Here is a 16,162-nt window from a genome sequence, read left to right as displayed (position 1 = left end):
ACATGACGCGGACAAGCCAATCCAAATATTTGCTCAATTCCATAAGAGTTGCTACAACAAGGGCTGGTTGAAGGATTATTTCCAGCCTTGTCTTAGCAGCCGGTGTCGCCAGACATCGCATCGCATTGGCCAGTCAAGGCGATAAATTGACAGCAGATAAAGTTTGACCGTAGTTGGAACTCAGGCCATATTTCAGTTGAGGACCGCTCAGGTGTAGGGACAATTAATTGGCTCGAATCCAAACTTTACTTCGTCGTTTATAATCTGCCCCATTTGTGATGTCACAATGGGATTTCTTGCGATCAATCGATTTATTCCTTTTAAAGCCCTTGTCGCAGTTTTCTCTACAAACATTTTTATCGCGCATTCAATTGGTTCTCTTGCCAAAAGTTTTCATTATGACGTAACAGACAATGTTCTAAAATCGCTCATATTCACTTCCGAAATTTTTGTTAGTTTTGTTGAAAGTTCCCATTGTGACAAGACAAAAGCGAAGTGGACGTCATAATTTAAGGAATAACACGTCGATGTGGCTTGTTTAGTTGGCGATATCTTACTTCGCAACGTTCGCTTGTAGTAAATCGAGTTGTGGAAGCCTAAACATTTTGAAACCAAGTGTCTCCGTAGAATCACGCGTGTTGATGTGGTTGAAACAATTTGTAAGTTTAAATTCGCGCGTATCGTTGTGAATCATGTTCAACGAAGGGTACTCGAAACACTTGTAGCCGACTGGAAAGCAAGCCACAGCCAATAACAGGCTACTTTGCCAACATAAGCACTTCAAACCCGACGCAAATAAAATAAATTTCGGAAAAATTGCAGCTTGATACAAAACAACGAATTGTAGTGACGTCACAATACGATGCAGCGAGGCACGAATAGATAAATGGATGGAAATAACAGGTTAGGTCTCGATCGAATCAGGAGCAAACAGATTGGACCAAAGCTTTCACAGGCAGAGACTTCACTGATTTTTCGAGTTAGCTTAAACAATTTCAGATTTAGCTTAAGCCGCATTAGTAGCGTTCTGATAATCGTTTTGTGTTCTGCCGGCTGGCAAGTTTTAAAAGTAAAAGTGCTTTAATTTTTCAGCAATCAGTGGAACCAAAGCATTTAACAAAAGTTGGTTCAAATTTAGTTAACGTAGATGCATTTGCGAGCGGGCGAGCAGGAGAACTCCATCTGCATGAGGACAAGCTCAACTCTGCTCCACGCATTTGAGCACATTTCCATTTTGAGATGAAGCTATCTGGTGTCTTTCCAGATAAATTACAAGGCAAACTACCGATGGGTTCTCTTTATAAAGATTTACTAGCCTATGGCAAAGGGCTGCCTGCTGCTTCACATCAGCACCATCAGCATTCCAGCAGCGGTTACGATTTTCTGTTCAGCAACACACTTCGAACTCGTGGTAAGTTTCAAAAATAATACGAAATATGCGGGAATGGCGTTTTCGTTGCTATTTTAATGTGCGTTGTTTTTGCTACAATATTCAGATCAATAATTGACGTAATTAAATTTAAAAAATTTTGTTCTCGAACCAATGACCACTGCTAGCGCTATTGAGTAAAATTGCATGAAAACCATGGTAACGTGTTGCCGCGAATGCGCATTTGCAAGAAATTTGCACAAGCCGGATCCTTAACAGATCATCGGTATGGTAGCACAGCTTTGTCCTTGAATAGAGGAAAGTTTTTGCACGAATTATCCTCGGCCATGATTCTTCATTGCTGGAGACCTGGTTACTGAACTAGCTTTTCGCAAGTTTCGATTGTCACACATTTTTAGCTATTTGATTTTTTTGTAGCGTGTTGACCGAATTAAGAACTGTTCACCAGGTCCACGAAACAGCAGAAAACGTCCTCAATGCCTTGGCCAAGTGTATTGCAACAGTAGAGCCAGCGCGGATCGAACACAGGCTGTATTATTACCAGTCTTACCACTCTGCTACTGATCCAACGATATTTAGACAAAATTTAATGTAAAATGTTTTCTTGGTCAGCATTTGCTTTTCATCCCATTTGAATGTTTGTTTGTACAGTCAAAATGTTACGTCACAGCGTTGAAAAATGTTTAATGATTTACTTGGACAAAATGCAGTTCTGGGAATATACAGTCAGTTGATACAGACCATAAGTTCACCAACTGCTCTAGGCTACTTTGCGGGCGTAATCTAGGCCTAATTTTGAGGTGTTTTCTCCTACGCTGAAGAGTGCAGCCCAACTATACAGTTGTGTGATTTTAAATGCGAGCAGATAAGATGTAATCAGACTAGACAAGTTCTGTGGCAGATGCACACAAGATTGATGAGTTGTTGGGCACGCGGAAAATATTTCCTTTTGACTTTAGTAGCCTAACATTTTGAGTTTATCACCGAAGGAAGCAAATTTTTAAATAATGATGAAATCAATAGAAATAACTGTTTTAAGTTGATTCTTGACTGGGAAATATGGAGGTTTTCAACACGAAGCAAAAAACAAAGCCATGATAGCGTGCAGGAGAATTTAAGGATCCGTTAACTTATCGTGTCTGGCCAACTTTCAGTGCATGGCTGATTTAGACGTGGGTTATTGTAAAGTATGAAAGTGGGAGAATTTGGGACTTTGCTGTGGATTGGTTGACTGTGATAGCTTAGAGCAGTAGAACAAAGTGCAGCATATTTTTACCACTAAAGTTTATTGAATTTAGTTTGAGATGCATTTTTTCCTTAAATGAAAGTGGCAGCGAAACGTTGCGCGATAAACTCGGCTGGAAAAGTATAGTGAGAGTATTGATACAGAAAGCAACTTAGTCGAAGTTAACGATCGCCTTCCTGGAATATCACCCGAAATGCAATTAAGTGAGAGAGGTTATATAATGTTATATCCTTTTAGGAGTCTACGAGTTTTAAAAATATCAAAAAAAGATAAAACATTCGCTTACTGGACAATTCCATAAGAATCATCAGGTTGTCAAAAATAATAAAGAGAAGCTTTCTTCATGGACAACCAGCCCAGCTTGCCCCCCCACTGTCTTACCAATTCTAAACATTATAACTCCCTCCCTGGCTTTTAACTTGCTCCATTCACGTTTAACTCTTTGTGTGCTGACAGTTGTCTTTGCTGTTGCTGCTACTTCTTTACTATTACCACAGTATAGGGAAAGATTATAGTAATAAAATCGCTATCAGTATTGTCAGATAATATTTAAGCGTATTTTTGTAATGACGTCGTGTCATCATAATAACAGAGAAAATGGTTTGAAAGTTGCTGTATTTATGTGGGAATGTAAAAGTAAAAGAAAACTAAGATTTTTATGAAGTTATGAAAAGCAATAAATTGTTTAAACTTATCCAGCAACATATTGCAGGTCATAGGATATTGATAATGAGCATTCCTAACATAGAATGGTAGAATGAATTTTTTAACTGAAAATGAGCCTTATGAAACATAAATTGCCATTTTTTGAGTCTTTCAAGCCAGTATTTTTTGTGTTGTTCTCGTTGTAAAGCATAAATACTTAATGGACAGAATTCATCAATCCATGTAATTTAACTATGCACAGTAAGTACTTATTTTCCTCCTCTACTGTTGTTTTTTGTTTTTACACGATTCTTTAATTAACTGTTGGGTCAGTTTTTAGCACAAGCAAAAAAATAGCGTGCTCTTCAACTTTAGCCGAAAACTTTTGAATCAACTACCAGATTAGGATGAAGGAGATTAGTCATGAATTTTAAAGGAAGATTAAGAACAGACTTAGCCAGCTCAGAAGAAGGTCAACTCAGTTCAGCTCTTAATTTTATCATTTGTGTGTCGACAACATACTATCTTCTTGCTTTAACCGAGCTTGTCATCGCAGAGTATCGAATTCTTGGTAAGAAGGGGGAGGGGACATTCTCTGAAGTTTTAAAATGCCAACATGTCAAGGATGGAACCTACTACGCGTGCAAGAAGATGAAGCAACATTACGATGGGTTCGAGTATTTTTATTTATTTTTAAAAATTGTGGAGTTATTTTCAGCATTGTTATTTTTGTGAGATATGAGCCAAGCATCTTTATTGCTCAGTGTGGACCAAGTGAACAACCTGCGCGAGATTCAAGCGATGCGCCGACTTAATCCCCACGCAAATATCATTGGACTTCATGAAATTATTTAGTAAGAAGGCTGACTACTTACTGTGATGCCTGGTTTGAACTGACTGAGAATGATTACTTTCTACTTCTTATGATTGCAGCGATAAAAAGACTGGAACAGTTGCTTTGATCTGTGAGCTGATGGACATGAATATTTATGAGCTCATAAGAGGTAAGTGTCATGTGTACTGGCTATTGAAGCCTGGTAGTGATGTCACAAAGCACCATTGATATCATTGAGATTGACTTGAATGTTGTCCACTGGGACAGATCACAAGAGATGTCTGGAATACTTTTGTGTTCAATGTTGGCGTAATTAACGTGAAGCTTTCTTTCTTGTAATTGTTTGTTTTGGCGTTTTCTTTGGTTTTGTGATTTCTATGTCAAATGAGCGCAGAAGCAGGAATAAAACGTGGCTGTTATTTATAAAGCAAACATCTATTTCATTGTCTTCTCTTTTTCTCTTCATTTTGGAAATTCTATTCAATCTGACAAGTGTTGTCCACAGGGAGAAGGTTTTAGTTGGATTAAAAGTTTGTAAATGTTTTGCATTTTCTTAACTTCAAATTGTCGAACCTAAATCACATCTTTAAGTTCATTTATTTTGTTCAAAAGGATCTGTTTTTGATTTTGGTTTCGTTTCTTTTACGGATGCTTTTGTCGATTGTAATTTTGGGTTTGTTTTAAATAAATTGAGGCTTGGATTGATCAGATGGAATCTTTCTCCATGTATGGTATTTTTTGTAAGAGCCAACTGACAAACTAATCCACCTCAAAAACTTATGATTTTTGACTTAGAATAATAAATGCTGCTGGCTCGATGGTGTTGTTTGTTTTATGTAGGGCTCAGTTGGATTTGTTTTGTTCGATGAGGCCCAGTTTGCTCCAATTTGGTGCGTTCTGTTTTGTTATCATTGTAACCAGAATAATAATGTTCCTTTTCATTGTCCCATTGTCTTTGTTGAAACACAATCCCGCCCAGACCATGTCAAGTATTATGATTTCCTCTTTCCCTTCGTGTCTTTTGAAAACTCCTTTAATTTGACTCGGGATTTTATACTTTTGTCTTTTTGTTGTTCGGAAATTTTGTCATTTCATGAATTTTAACGATAATGCACTGTTTATAAATTTCATCAGCGCTGTGTTTTATGAACATTTTGATGTAGAATTATTTTTAATTCAAAAGTACCTGGAAACAGCAAAATTACTTGTTACGTTGGTCTTAGTAATTTTATTATTATTATTATTAATGTATATTAATGTTCTTAACGTAGGGAGACGGCATTATGTCCCAGAACCAAAAGTGAAAAACTATATGTACCAGCTACTGAAATCCTTGGACCACATGCACAGGTAGCAAACATATAAATTATTTCCCTGTGTTGTTATCTTTGTAGTCTTTCAGCCATGATGCTGGTGGTGTAATGTTTCATAGTTTTCAAAAGTTTTGGGATGTTTAAATAAAATGTGTGTCTTTAGATGTGGAATATTTCATCGAGACGTGAAACCAGAAAACATTTTAATTAAGGTTAGTGTGTTTATTGGTCTTGTAAGTTGTCTTTGCTCAAGAATATACTTTCAGTTTGAAATAAGTCTTGGATTGTGAGATTAAAGTCAGTCTTAGTGTTGTCACAGTTATCATTGTTGCAGGATGATGTGCTGAAGCTTGCTGACTTCGGATCATGTCGGAGCGTGTACAGCAAGCAGCCGTACACAGAATACATCAGCACTCGGTGGTATCGTGCCCCCGAATGTCTTTTAACTGACGGCTACTACACGTACAGGATGGATCTGTGGAGTGTTGGATGTGTCTTCTTTGAGGTTATGAGGTCAGGGTCTCTATGGGATAGTGAACTCGATTCCAATGAACAGCTGCTGATTGATTAATTTTCCGAATCACAACTAAAACGTCAACAATCATGTTTTGTCTATTTAGTTTGCATCCATTGTTTCCGGGAGCGAATGAAGTCGACCAAATTGCAAAAATCCATGAGGTTCTTGGCACGCCGGATGCTTCCATTTTGAACAAAATGAAGCAGTGAGTAGAATCTTTCTAAATTCTCAGATTCCTTGCAGTTTAAGCCAAAATGATCAACGTTTCTGTCAAATTTCAGTCGAAATCGTGGCATCAATTTTGACTTCCCCTCCAAGAAAGGAACCGGAATAGAAAAACTGCTCCCACACGCCTCCCAGCAGTGCATAGAGCTTATTTATAAAATGTGCACGTACGACCCGGATGAAAGGATCACGGCAAAACAAGCGCTGCGGCATCCCTACTTCAGAGACCTCAGGTTTGTGATGTCATGCACTGCTTTCTATATTTTTCACCATCTCTAAAAACTGGTGCAAAGGACGATTAGCACAAGCGAACCATTTGTTGTGGTCGCAGCATGAGGATGTTAGTCAGCTCGGATAAAACATCGACTGTGTGTAAACAACTGTTGAAATTGGGAGGCACTTGCACAAATTGTGAGCTAAAAAAGTGCTTTTCAGATTCCACTTTCTGGTTCGATTGCACAGCAAAGCCTTCAAAATAATAATTATTTTTAATTGGTCGTAATATGATTTTGTTGTGGTGAAGCTTTATTAAATGTAAACACTCTGCTGCCAATTCTATTCTTTTTTTGAACAAGAGCTTATTTGTACTAGAGCAGCTGTGCTTTCAAATCGCATAAATTTTAGCTTTTATTTGTCTGAGATGTTTTAGGTATTAATCAAACAAACCTTGTTAGGGCAAGTCTGCGCACCGTGATGTCTGCCACTAGTTGACTTTCGTCAAGAGGGTTGACTTTTAATGCCAATCATCAATGTATTTGTCCCAAAACTTTGCTCAACATTGGCGCCTAAACTAACCACATGTCAGTGAAAATGCTGCATAATAACTGGGCTTGTATCGCTTCTATGCAAAGTTTATGATGCGGGCAACTTGGCTGCAATCTACTTTAAAAGTGGAAAGTGTTAAAATGTCTTTGCCGATAAAACTTGCCGTGAATAAGTTGACTGCAAGCTGTCCCACTCTGTTTCAGCAAATGTCAGTGAATTGTAATTTATGCTGGAGGCATCTTTCATCCATTGTAGTTTCTTGAGAGGTTCAATGGCCCTCCAACCTTGTCTTGCCATTTGAGCCTGGGCAAACTTTCCTACAATAATGACCGTGTGGTTTGTGCGGGTAGAAGTGCTTGAGTGAAATATAAAATGCCGAAAACACAAGATTTCGCATCAGTTATGCCAACCACGACCTCAGAGTAGGAATATTTCCTTAGTTTTAGCGAATTTGGTAAGCTGCTAGAAAATATGTTGGTTAAAAACAGAGTGGAATGCGTAGACGGTGAAAGCTTTAAGTCTCCGACCATCATCTGGTTGCCACAGGAGACTGGGGGAAGCACCCTGTACGAAATTTATCGTGGAAATTATTTAACTACAGTTTGTCACCTATCTTGAACTTAAAAATGAAATTAGGATTTGGTTTGCGTTCGCACTGTCACAGCCAACTTCAAGCAAATTTACGTTTGGTATAAATCCTGGAATTATCCATATTCTTAGTAGTTTGTGAAAGACATATTGCGTCAGTTTTGAGCTGATATAAACTTTTTGAAGTAACAATCACATTGATTGAATTCGCTTGGCTTGGATGGATGCGACGTAAACAATTAGCTATTATGAGATGATTAATTACAATCTATATCGTCACAGAGAAGCAGACAAGCGAGCTCATGAAGCGCAACAGGTGTCCAGATACGAAGCAAACTCGGTCAAGGGCGGACCAGAATCTACGACCGGGGATGTCCCACTGTGGAGACAAAATCAAATACAAAAGAAAAGGGTAAGTTCAACTTTGATTGAATTTCTTTTGTGTTTGTGAGGATTATGCGCAGTGGTGGGATTCGAATATTTTAACGTCCGGTTCTCTCACTAGCAGCTTACCATATATGGTCAATATATTGACCCGGGGCCGATACAACTTAGGCCTGTACATCCGCTTGCTAACAACCGGTTCGCGGAGGTCATTAAAATTCCTAGAACCGGCTGAATCCCACCACTGGTTATAGGTAGCCATGCGCCTATCCGGCAATGTAGGGGCTGAACAAAATACTTTGCTCAAATGGCAGTTTGAGTCTATCGGACAAACAAGCGAATTGGGTAGAAATATTAATTTAGTTGCGCCCTGCGCCGTATTTACAAGATCGAGGTGTTATTGCCAAGACAGCCGCCTTTTAAACTAGAAACAACTCATGTAAAAGATTTTTTAGAATCAGCTTGAAAAATGTTACGGTAAGCCAGCCGTTAAAGAAAGAAAAAGATTTCCAGGAAAAGATAAAAAGAACACAGCGGCCATTGAAGTTTGGCAAAATAGAGAAAAGTTGAGGTCGGGAGAGCGAGGACGCAAAAAAGTAACTTTTGTGTCACGAGAAAAATTTGATGAGAAAAAGGAAGTGAGCGGGAATGCGCAGAGCAGAGACCGCACGTCATGCAGAAAAGTCCCTAAGAAAGGTGCCAGACATAGCACAGCTAACAGCGAAGCCATGGCGAGGGCGGTCTACACGCAGCAGCTTTCTAAGCCAAAGCACAGACCTTATGAGGAGCTGAAAAAGTCGATATTGCCGCTGATCGATGATAAAAATGCGATGTCAGTTTTGAACCAGGTAAACCTGCTCAGCATCTGACAACAGCTGCAGCCTCTGCTTGTACTTGGGAGCACAACTTTTGGTTTTAACGGGAAGTGTAGTTGTACGATACTCATGTGTAATAATATTTCTTTGCAGAGAAGACAACGCCGCCTTGTGGAGCAACATCACCAGAATCAGCAGACACTAGGTGGCATCAGTGTACATGGCACAGGAGGTGTGAGCAATGCTGGGGGACTCCCCCATCTTGTCCCAGTGAATGGGAATTCCGTCCACAACGCGGGTGGGTTCGGGGCTGGGTCCAAGTTTTCATCAACGACCCTCCCTAAGGTGCACCTGCCCCACCACCACAAGATGGCGAACTCCTCACTACTGCCCGGCATCCTCAAGACGAACATGCTGCAGCCAAAGTCGCTCCACAAGTCCAAGATCAAGGTGAGACTACTCCCATCACCCCCTCATTTATCCGCTTACTCCTCTCTCTCTATTTCAGCCCTCCGACCCTCCGACTAAGACGGTTTACGGACATTACCAGCTACCGTCCATAAACCGACACGTGTACCACCACTGAAGCACTATGATGTCATAATGCTAGAGGCACCGCACTTAAATACTAGGATAGCTTAAATAAGTGCAAAGTAGATGCCAGGTTACAGCGAGGTCATCTAGCATATGTCGGCTGTTTTGACTCAATGCTTTTTAGTTTCACGTTTTCCTACAATCACTGTGCAAAGTTTTGTTTAACGTCGATGGAATCCTGGCACCCGTCGATGTAAATATAAGTCAAAGAGTTTCATTTAAATCTTTTCGGTTAATTTTAATTGTCTTTCACAAGTCAACTGCTGAATCGATGCGTAACATCAGTGGCGCTGGGAAACCTTATAACACCATAACACTGCGGTTGCTATAGTAACGTGCTTATGTTGTGCGACGTCACAACGTTGCATTTATCATGAGTGACGTCATAATTAATTAAGTATTTAGGTTCCCTTCTCGCCCGCCATCGCTTCAACGATTTTCGAAGTTTCTTGCTCACGGCTTCAGTTTCGCCTCGAGCCCGTTCGCTCGTCTATTTAAGTCTGATATATATTTAACTGGACGCTTTATTTCGTCTACTTTGTTGTATTTAACGCGAAATATTTTCCTATTATACTTTAAAAACAATAAAATATGTTCGAGCACTGCACTCGCCCTGGCAGCAAGTTCATGACGCAGCACTGGAAGTTGAGTTTTGACAGAAGAGCCGGAACAAAATTGAGCAAAGCGGTTGAATAAAAATAGAGCTGCGCAGAAGGCGGCCAAGGTATTATTTAGCACCAAATTATCCATTTGAAAGATTTCAGTCGATGCTCGGGAATTTTAAGGTTTCGAGAAATATTGTTCAAAAAGTTCATTTTCATGCAAATTTTAGCGCTGTTTCTTTTTTCTTAATCTACATATGCCCAACAAAGTCGCAAGGAGTGACGTCACAAATGATTTGGCCTGGAGTAACTTGTAGCGAAGCATTTATGTAACTAACACGTATGTATGACGAAGATCTGGCGTTCAGGCTAAAACCCCAACATCGCGCTCGAGAGAGGCTGCGACCGTCACCGTCCAATTTAGATTGAAGCCCAGGGCTATGGCCAGGCTTGACGAGTCCAGGAGGTCACCCCATGTGACGTAATAAAATAGAAACGCTGAATGACGTCATTTTGTGGCTTCTACTGCCAAGTGAAAGCTCGCATCTATTCAACTAAAAATTAGAACGAGCGACAGAAACATGCTGTGTTGCTTTCAGCAATTTATTATGACGTCATAGTAAACGTTGTACTCGTATCAAAATTATATTCCCGGGCCTTGCATAATTTATGACGTCATAATTGGCTCTGGAATCGTTCAACGCTGGTTGTTGGTCGCCTCATTGCACAGCGGCGCACTTAGAGATGGGCACGGCTGAAGCGGCAGTTGAAGTGAGCTCAGAAGAAAGCGTTTACGTCACAGCTAAAAGCGAGATGTCGACGTCACAGGAGAGGGCGTCGAAATATTTGAGCAAAAGTTTGAGCCCGCTTCAGCCAAAACTTCGAGATGCCGGATATAAACTTAACAAAAGCGAACAAGTCCTGGCTTCTATGCCACAAACCAGCCTGGCGCCTGGTTTCCAAAATAATGCTATCCAAGACGTTGCCGTTCAGGTAATGACGTCTGAAACATGCAAGTTGCCAACTGATGACCCAATGTTGACGTCAACGCCCCACGGAGGGGAAACAGATGAACGCGACTGCTTCGACGCGGACGATACCACCTGCATACTACCAGCGCAGACGAGCCAAAGGGCACGGAAGAAAGTTCTCTCCGTTGGCCGACTTTCGAACATTTCTTTGCCGCGGATATTTGTGACACCAGCCAGTCCTCAATTGAGCCCGTCAAAGCAATTCAGTGAAAGGTGCGCGCCGTGTTTTGTTGTTTAAAAGCGAGTCAACAAAAGTTTGAAGGACACATTAATTTTTTATCTTTGAAACAAGTTCGTAGAATTAAGAAAACGGCTCCTGCTCTGCTGAGTACCTCGTGGTTGTATAGAACTATAAGTGCTTGATTTTGTGAAGAAATGTAATTTCTTTCTTTAAAGTCGATCGCCGAGTCCGTCCGCGATCGAATACGCTCTTCACGAGCTCGATCACGATACCTCGACAAATGACGTCACAACGAGCACACTCGGAGAATGCGTCGACATTAGAGGAGCGTTAACAATGAGCTACCATGACATCACAATGGACGTGGATGTGAGGTCACTCAAAGTGAAAATCGCTCAAGATTTTTTACATCCGGGTTATTCGGGGCGAAGAAGGATATTGGAAGGGCTGAGGTGAGCCACCTAGTGAGCGATAAGCCTCCCCCGTCTCACAGTTTATCTTTTTAGTGGCATTTTCCCCCCCGGGCTCAACGTCATTATGGGACCTTCCGGAAGCGGGAAGTCGTCGTAAGTTTTTTTGACGTCACACTGAAGAAATTATCCCTCACCGGAAAGATTATACTTTTAGGCTTCTCAAAGTGCTCTCCGGTCGCCATGGCAACAAGGACGTCAAAGGTCGCGTTCTTGTAAACGGGCGGCTGGTTGGGGGGAGCTTTAAGCAGAAGAGCGGATTCCTGGACCAGGTAACAATTGGGTGGAGTGTTTGGTAATTATGACGTCAAAAATTCCATGTTCGTTTTCAGGAGGACTTCCTAAGCCCGAATTTGACGGTGAGACAGCACATTTGGTACGCCCTGTGTTTAAGACGTCACAATGGTTCGTCGAAAGCGGAGAAGCTGAAACTTCTCGACGAAATTGTTCGCACGTTGGACCTCGACGACTGTGCTGACACGAAGGTGAGGTTATGATGTCATAGAAGCATATTTGACGAGAAACGATTGCGATGTGCAGGTGGGGACGATTTTTAGCGGCGCGGTGTCGAGCGGCGAGAGGAAACGAACCGCGGTTGGAGTTGAGCTCGCGTCCGCCCCCAAGTTCATTTTCATGGACGAACCGACCAGCAAGCTTGACGCCCATAGCTCCAAATCCATCATGGCCACGCTCAGAAGGTGACGTTATCTGGTTTTCTGTTGCGTGACAATGCGAATTCAATATGTTGGTATGACGTCAGACTTGCCAACAGTGGAAGAACAATCGTCATAGCAATCCACCAGCCTAGCTACGACATCTACAGGATGTTTGATACTTTAACATTGATCGCGAGAGGGCGCACGGTGTTCCACGGAAATGCGAGCCAGGCGTTGGAATATTTTTCTCAAATCGGCAAGTTCCTAAATCTTTCCACATTCTGATTAGATGATAATTTATATACGTTAATGATGTCATAAAGGATACGAGCGCGAGAAGTATTTACCCCCACCCGACTTCTTTCTCGATATTCTCTACGGGATTGTACAATCTACGTCATCAAACATGCGGGGAAATGCGCAAGGGAGGAAGTCGGTTTCGTTGCAGCGAAGTGTTTTCTATCGAAGCGTCAACAACAATCGTGAACATGTGACGTCACAAAACGAAGCGTATCTTAGCAACGACATCTTTTCCAGCTTTTCCTCGGACGGCGCAGGCGCAAACCAGCGAGAACAAGGTCGGGAATTTGCAGTGAATTTTAAAAGCTTTATGACGTATAAAGTACTATTATGACGCAGCGTATTCGTCCGAACTTGACATCACAACCACTGAAGGAGCGAAAATGCATCGTGACGTAGTGGAGCAGTTACATAATGCTTACGTCGCTTCCGCTCTGTTTAGACGTAACAAAGACGAGATGAACAAGATAGAAAATGCCTTGGAACGAAGTATGTTATGACGTCATAATATCCCTTTGAAGATCTCATAAAAAAATCTATTTTCCAGGCATCAATCGCTCTTGCGCGTCGTCAAATTTCTGGGATGTTGGGAAGAGACCGAGTCGCTCGAAGGAATACGCGATCTTGTTTCGCCGGATGTTCCGCGCTTCGTCGTCATTGTTCCTGGCCCTGGTGAGTGCGGGCTGTGAGGTGAGGTCGGGACATCCCCGTTCAACTTATCTTTGTCGCAGGCGACCATGAACTTGATCATTGGACTCATCTACGGCTTCCTCTACCACCCCCACCAAGCAGCCAGGACAACCATGCAAAACAGGTGACGTAATTTCCGCCTTGAAAGCTTTGCGACGTATCTGGAACAGACTTGACCTTTTCAGACTTGGGATGTTTTTCCAAATGACCATATATGGAATGATGGTACCTGCTATGGTCGCAGCGAAGAACTTCGCCGAAGGAGAAAAAGTTTTGTTCATGTGAGTCGCGCGATCCAACAGCGGTCTACCGCGAATCTTCGTAAAACGCAAATCTGTTGCAGGCACGAAAGGGATTGTGGGCACTACCACGTCACTTCCTACTTTCTTGCTCGGTTGTCAATTACCGCGTTGGCGAGGGCTTTGTCTGCCGTCGCGTTCACCGCGTCCATTTACTGGCTTTCCGGTGAGTGTCACTTGATTAACCCCCCTTTCCGCTATTAACGCGATGTCGCCTCTCCAGGGCTGCTGCCTCTGCTCGCCGCCTCGCTCAATTTCATGGCTGTCGCCTTCTGCGCTGGTATCGCGCTCGACGCCATCTCCCTTTTCAGCGCCCTCCTCTTCGAATGTTTCTCTAGCGGCAGGAATTTCGTCATTCTCTATATGAGCCTCACCTCGGTCAGTAGCCAATCACAGGCTCTCCTATCGTCACGTGCCTTAACTTTCTACCTTTCTTTAGATATTTTCCGGATATTTGCTTGACCTGGACTCCACCTTTCCATGGATCGCTTGGATCAAATACGTCAGTGTGGCGAGATACTGCTACTTGGTATGAGCAGCATTCCTTACAATAGCATTATGTTATCAAACAATGCCCATAATAAGTCACAATGCACAGGGCTGGGTCATTAACGAGTTCTCTGTCCACGAGCCAGCTCTGTGTCCAGGCATGGCTACAGAAGAGCGACACCAAAAGGCGATCTCCATCAAAGCCCGGTTGCTTTCTTTACAGAATGGCGCGGATGTCAACGTCAGTGAATGGTAAATCCCCATATGAGACGCAATAGACTTGACAAATCGCTTATGGTGACAAATGTTTTCCAGCACTTACTATCCAGATGACGTAGTACTTCCACAAGTGGTTGGAAGTGACACATTTTTGCTGACTCATCCTTGGATGTGCCAGATCATCCTGGTTGCCATAGCGATGCTTTTCTTCGTCCTCAGCTTTTGGCGTATGAAGCGTTGCTGAACGCTCACCTCTGACCTCTGCAAACGTATTCTTTGAAAATAAAATCCAAGCTGAACCGACTCAGTGAACGAAAAGCCCCAACAGTCAAACATGACTCTAATCTTAAATTGACGGCTCGTAAGTTTAAAGTTTCAGGTATTCCTTTCGAACAAACAAAACTTTTTTGAAATAAGTTTCCAATACTATGTCATTATACCTAGCGGTGGTCAAAGTAACCACAGAAGTTGTTAAAGTGGAAGTATTGTCACTCCCGAAAAAATCAATAAACACAGTATTGCTGTTTAAACTAAAGCAAGTGTGATGTAGAGAGTAGCAAATTTTAAACTAAAGTAAGCTTATTTATCGATCTAAAATATGAGGCTGTGAAAGCACAAGATCTTGCTAAAAGCATTAACTTACAACTGCAGAGCGATACAAAATTTTATGAAGATAAATAATTTCAGACAGTTTTTTTTATCAGAACATTTGTTATGTGAAAATTGAACTTGTAGGCTGAATATAAACGCTTTGTGCAGATGTGATTGCAAACGAAAATTACTGCAAATAATCTGAAACATTGACTACTTTCCACTTCAGCATTTGATAAACCCACTGAAGTAGAAGAAATTTACTTAAGTAAAACTGCTTCGTTACTGACTACCACAGACTGTACCTAACAAGTCCTCAGCGCACAGTTCAGAGTTGAACTTTTGCCACTTTCCACTGGAGCGTAATGGAGTTTGTTTGTATAAATTCGCTGTATTAATTTTATTGGAAACGCAGGATTACTCACCAGTCTATGCAGATCTTTGGTGTTAAATCGTGGAATATGCTACACGCTTCATTCAAGAAGAATAGGTGTCACGTAAAATTTACCCGTTTTCCGAAGACTCATCTAAAAAATCAATCTTAGAAACGCCGTCCCACACATACGTGATGTGTCCTTTTGGATGGAAACTGCCTTTTTTGTTTTAGTTTTTCTAGTTTCAAGATCATCTAGTTCTCCGCAATTAAAGTTTTTCAAAGGAAGTTTGACGATGACTACCACTACTGACTGGGCAATATCCTCTGAAAGTAGATTTACGATCTTTTCCCGTTCCCGTCTACTCCCCAATTTCTGCTTTCTAAATAGTTTTAATGAATGAGGAAGAATGTAAAACTTCGCTTACATATGATGTTCTTTGGTCACAGATAGAAAAGCACTATAATGATTCCTACAAGGGTGTTTCTTTTGGTGGGATTTTATTTCAGCCATCCATGTTCACATCAGCAGCTCCTCACAGGTCTGTAATGGAATGGTTGATTTATGGTTGTTGAGCTTGACTGGTTCAGCCACTCCAATACAATGTTTGATTGTCTAATTCAGTGGTTCTCAACCTTCTGATCTTGGCGGACCCCTTTTGCTGCTGTCAAAGCAGTGGCGGACCCCTGAAGTTTAAGCAAACTAAGGGTTCTGAGACTGCACTTAAATGTTTCTTTGCTTAGTTTTACTTAATAGTCTTGGTTCACAACTGCGCTATTCATTCAAAATAACATCAAACTATGCAGATATTTTTACTTAAAATCACTGTATCCAGCTGTCTTCTCGTATAATCCGCAATCTAGTGCATCACAATAGGCCTTCCCTGCGGGTGATAGATCTCAATAAGCTTTTGTATTGTCCCATCACAATAGGCAATTAAGCA

At 41.5% G+C, this 16,162-nt stretch overlaps 2 protein-coding genes across 5 annotated transcripts; both read left to right on the top strand.

Moving 5' to 3' along the window:
* Positions 1–1,070: 1,070 nt before the first annotated feature.
* LOC143446497 (MAPK/MAK/MRK overlapping kinase-like) lies at positions 1,071–9,924 on the top strand. Of its 4 annotated transcripts, XM_076946149.1 has the most exons (14): positions 1,628–3,542; positions 3,615–3,753; positions 3,838–3,952; positions 4,046–4,135; positions 4,215–4,285; positions 5,388–5,466; positions 5,593–5,641; positions 5,764–5,942; positions 6,050–6,151; positions 6,228–6,404; positions 7,807–7,936; positions 8,364–8,756; positions 8,877–9,173; positions 9,232–9,924. In XM_076946149.1, the coding sequence occupies exons 2-14, from the start codon at positions 3,705–3,707 to the stop codon at positions 9,307–9,309; spliced, it is 1,809 nt and encodes a 602-aa protein (XP_076802264.1). In that variant the 5' UTR covers positions 1,628–3,542; positions 3,615–3,704; the 3' UTR covers positions 9,310–9,924. The 4 variants fall into 4 exon arrangements, with proteins under 4 accessions (XP_076802263.1, XP_076802266.1, XP_076802264.1 ...); XM_076946148.1 differs by lacking the exons at positions 1,628–3,542; positions 3,615–3,753 and adding an exon at positions 1,071–1,411; XM_076946150.1 differs by lacking the exon at positions 3,615–3,753 and having other exon boundaries at positions 1,629–3,542.
* Positions 9,925–10,048: 124 nt separating this feature from the next.
* Positions 10,049–14,728, top strand: LOC143446496 (broad substrate specificity ATP-binding cassette transporter ABCG2-like). The gene is made up of 17 exons (XM_076946147.1): positions 10,049–11,163; positions 11,347–11,583; positions 11,638–11,697; positions 11,759–11,873; positions 11,934–12,086; positions 12,142–12,299; positions 12,362–12,513; positions 12,581–12,835; positions 12,897–13,046; positions 13,105–13,229; positions 13,289–13,371; positions 13,433–13,528; positions 13,591–13,712; positions 13,770–13,924; positions 13,986–14,075; positions 14,145–14,287; positions 14,351–14,728. The coding sequence occupies exons 1-17, from the start codon at positions 10,664–10,666 to the stop codon at positions 14,496–14,498; spliced, it is 2,742 nt and encodes a 913-aa protein (XP_076802262.1). The 5' UTR covers positions 10,049–10,663; the 3' UTR covers positions 14,499–14,728.
* The last annotated feature ends 1,434 nt before the right edge of the window (positions 14,729–16,162 follow it).

Source organism: Clavelina lepadiformis, chromosome 2 (assembly GCF_947623445.1).
Source record: "Clavelina lepadiformis chromosome 2, kaClaLepa1.1, whole genome shotgun sequence".
Taxonomy (NCBI): domain Eukaryota; kingdom Metazoa; phylum Chordata; class Ascidiacea; order Aplousobranchia; family Clavelinidae; genus Clavelina; species Clavelina lepadiformis.
Note: the sequence above shows the minus strand (reverse complement) of the source record. Positions and strands in the feature narration are given on the sequence as shown.

What these genes read in the sequence shown, in the direction of transcription:
- LOC143446497 (XM_076946148.1), top strand. Translation starts at nt 1,240, where the DNA reads ATGAAGCTATCTGGTGTCTTTCCAGATAAATTACAAGGCAAACTACCG. An exon ending in CAACACACTTCGAACTCGTG is followed by an intron (nt 1,412 to 3,837) that starts GTAAGTTTCAAA and finishes TTGTCATCGCAG; the next exon opens with AGTATCGAATTCTTGGTAAG. An exon ending in ATGAAGCAACATTACGATGG is followed by an intron (nt 3,953 to 4,045) that starts GTTCGAGTATTT and finishes TTTATTGCTCAG; the next exon opens with TGTGGACCAAGTGAACAACC.
- LOC143446496 (XM_076946147.1), top strand. Translation starts at nt 10,664, where the DNA reads ATGGGCACGGCTGAAGCGGCAGTTGAAGTGAGCTCAGAAGAAAGCGTT. An exon ending in AGGATATTGGAAGGGCTGAG is followed by an intron (nt 11,584 to 11,637) that starts GTGAGCCACCTA and finishes TTATCTTTTTAG; the next exon opens with TGGCATTTTCCCCCCCGGGC. An exon ending in ATCATGGCCACGCTCAGAAG is followed by an intron (nt 12,300 to 12,361) that starts GTGACGTTATCT and finishes GTATGACGTCAG; the next exon opens with ACTTGCCAACAGTGGAAGAA.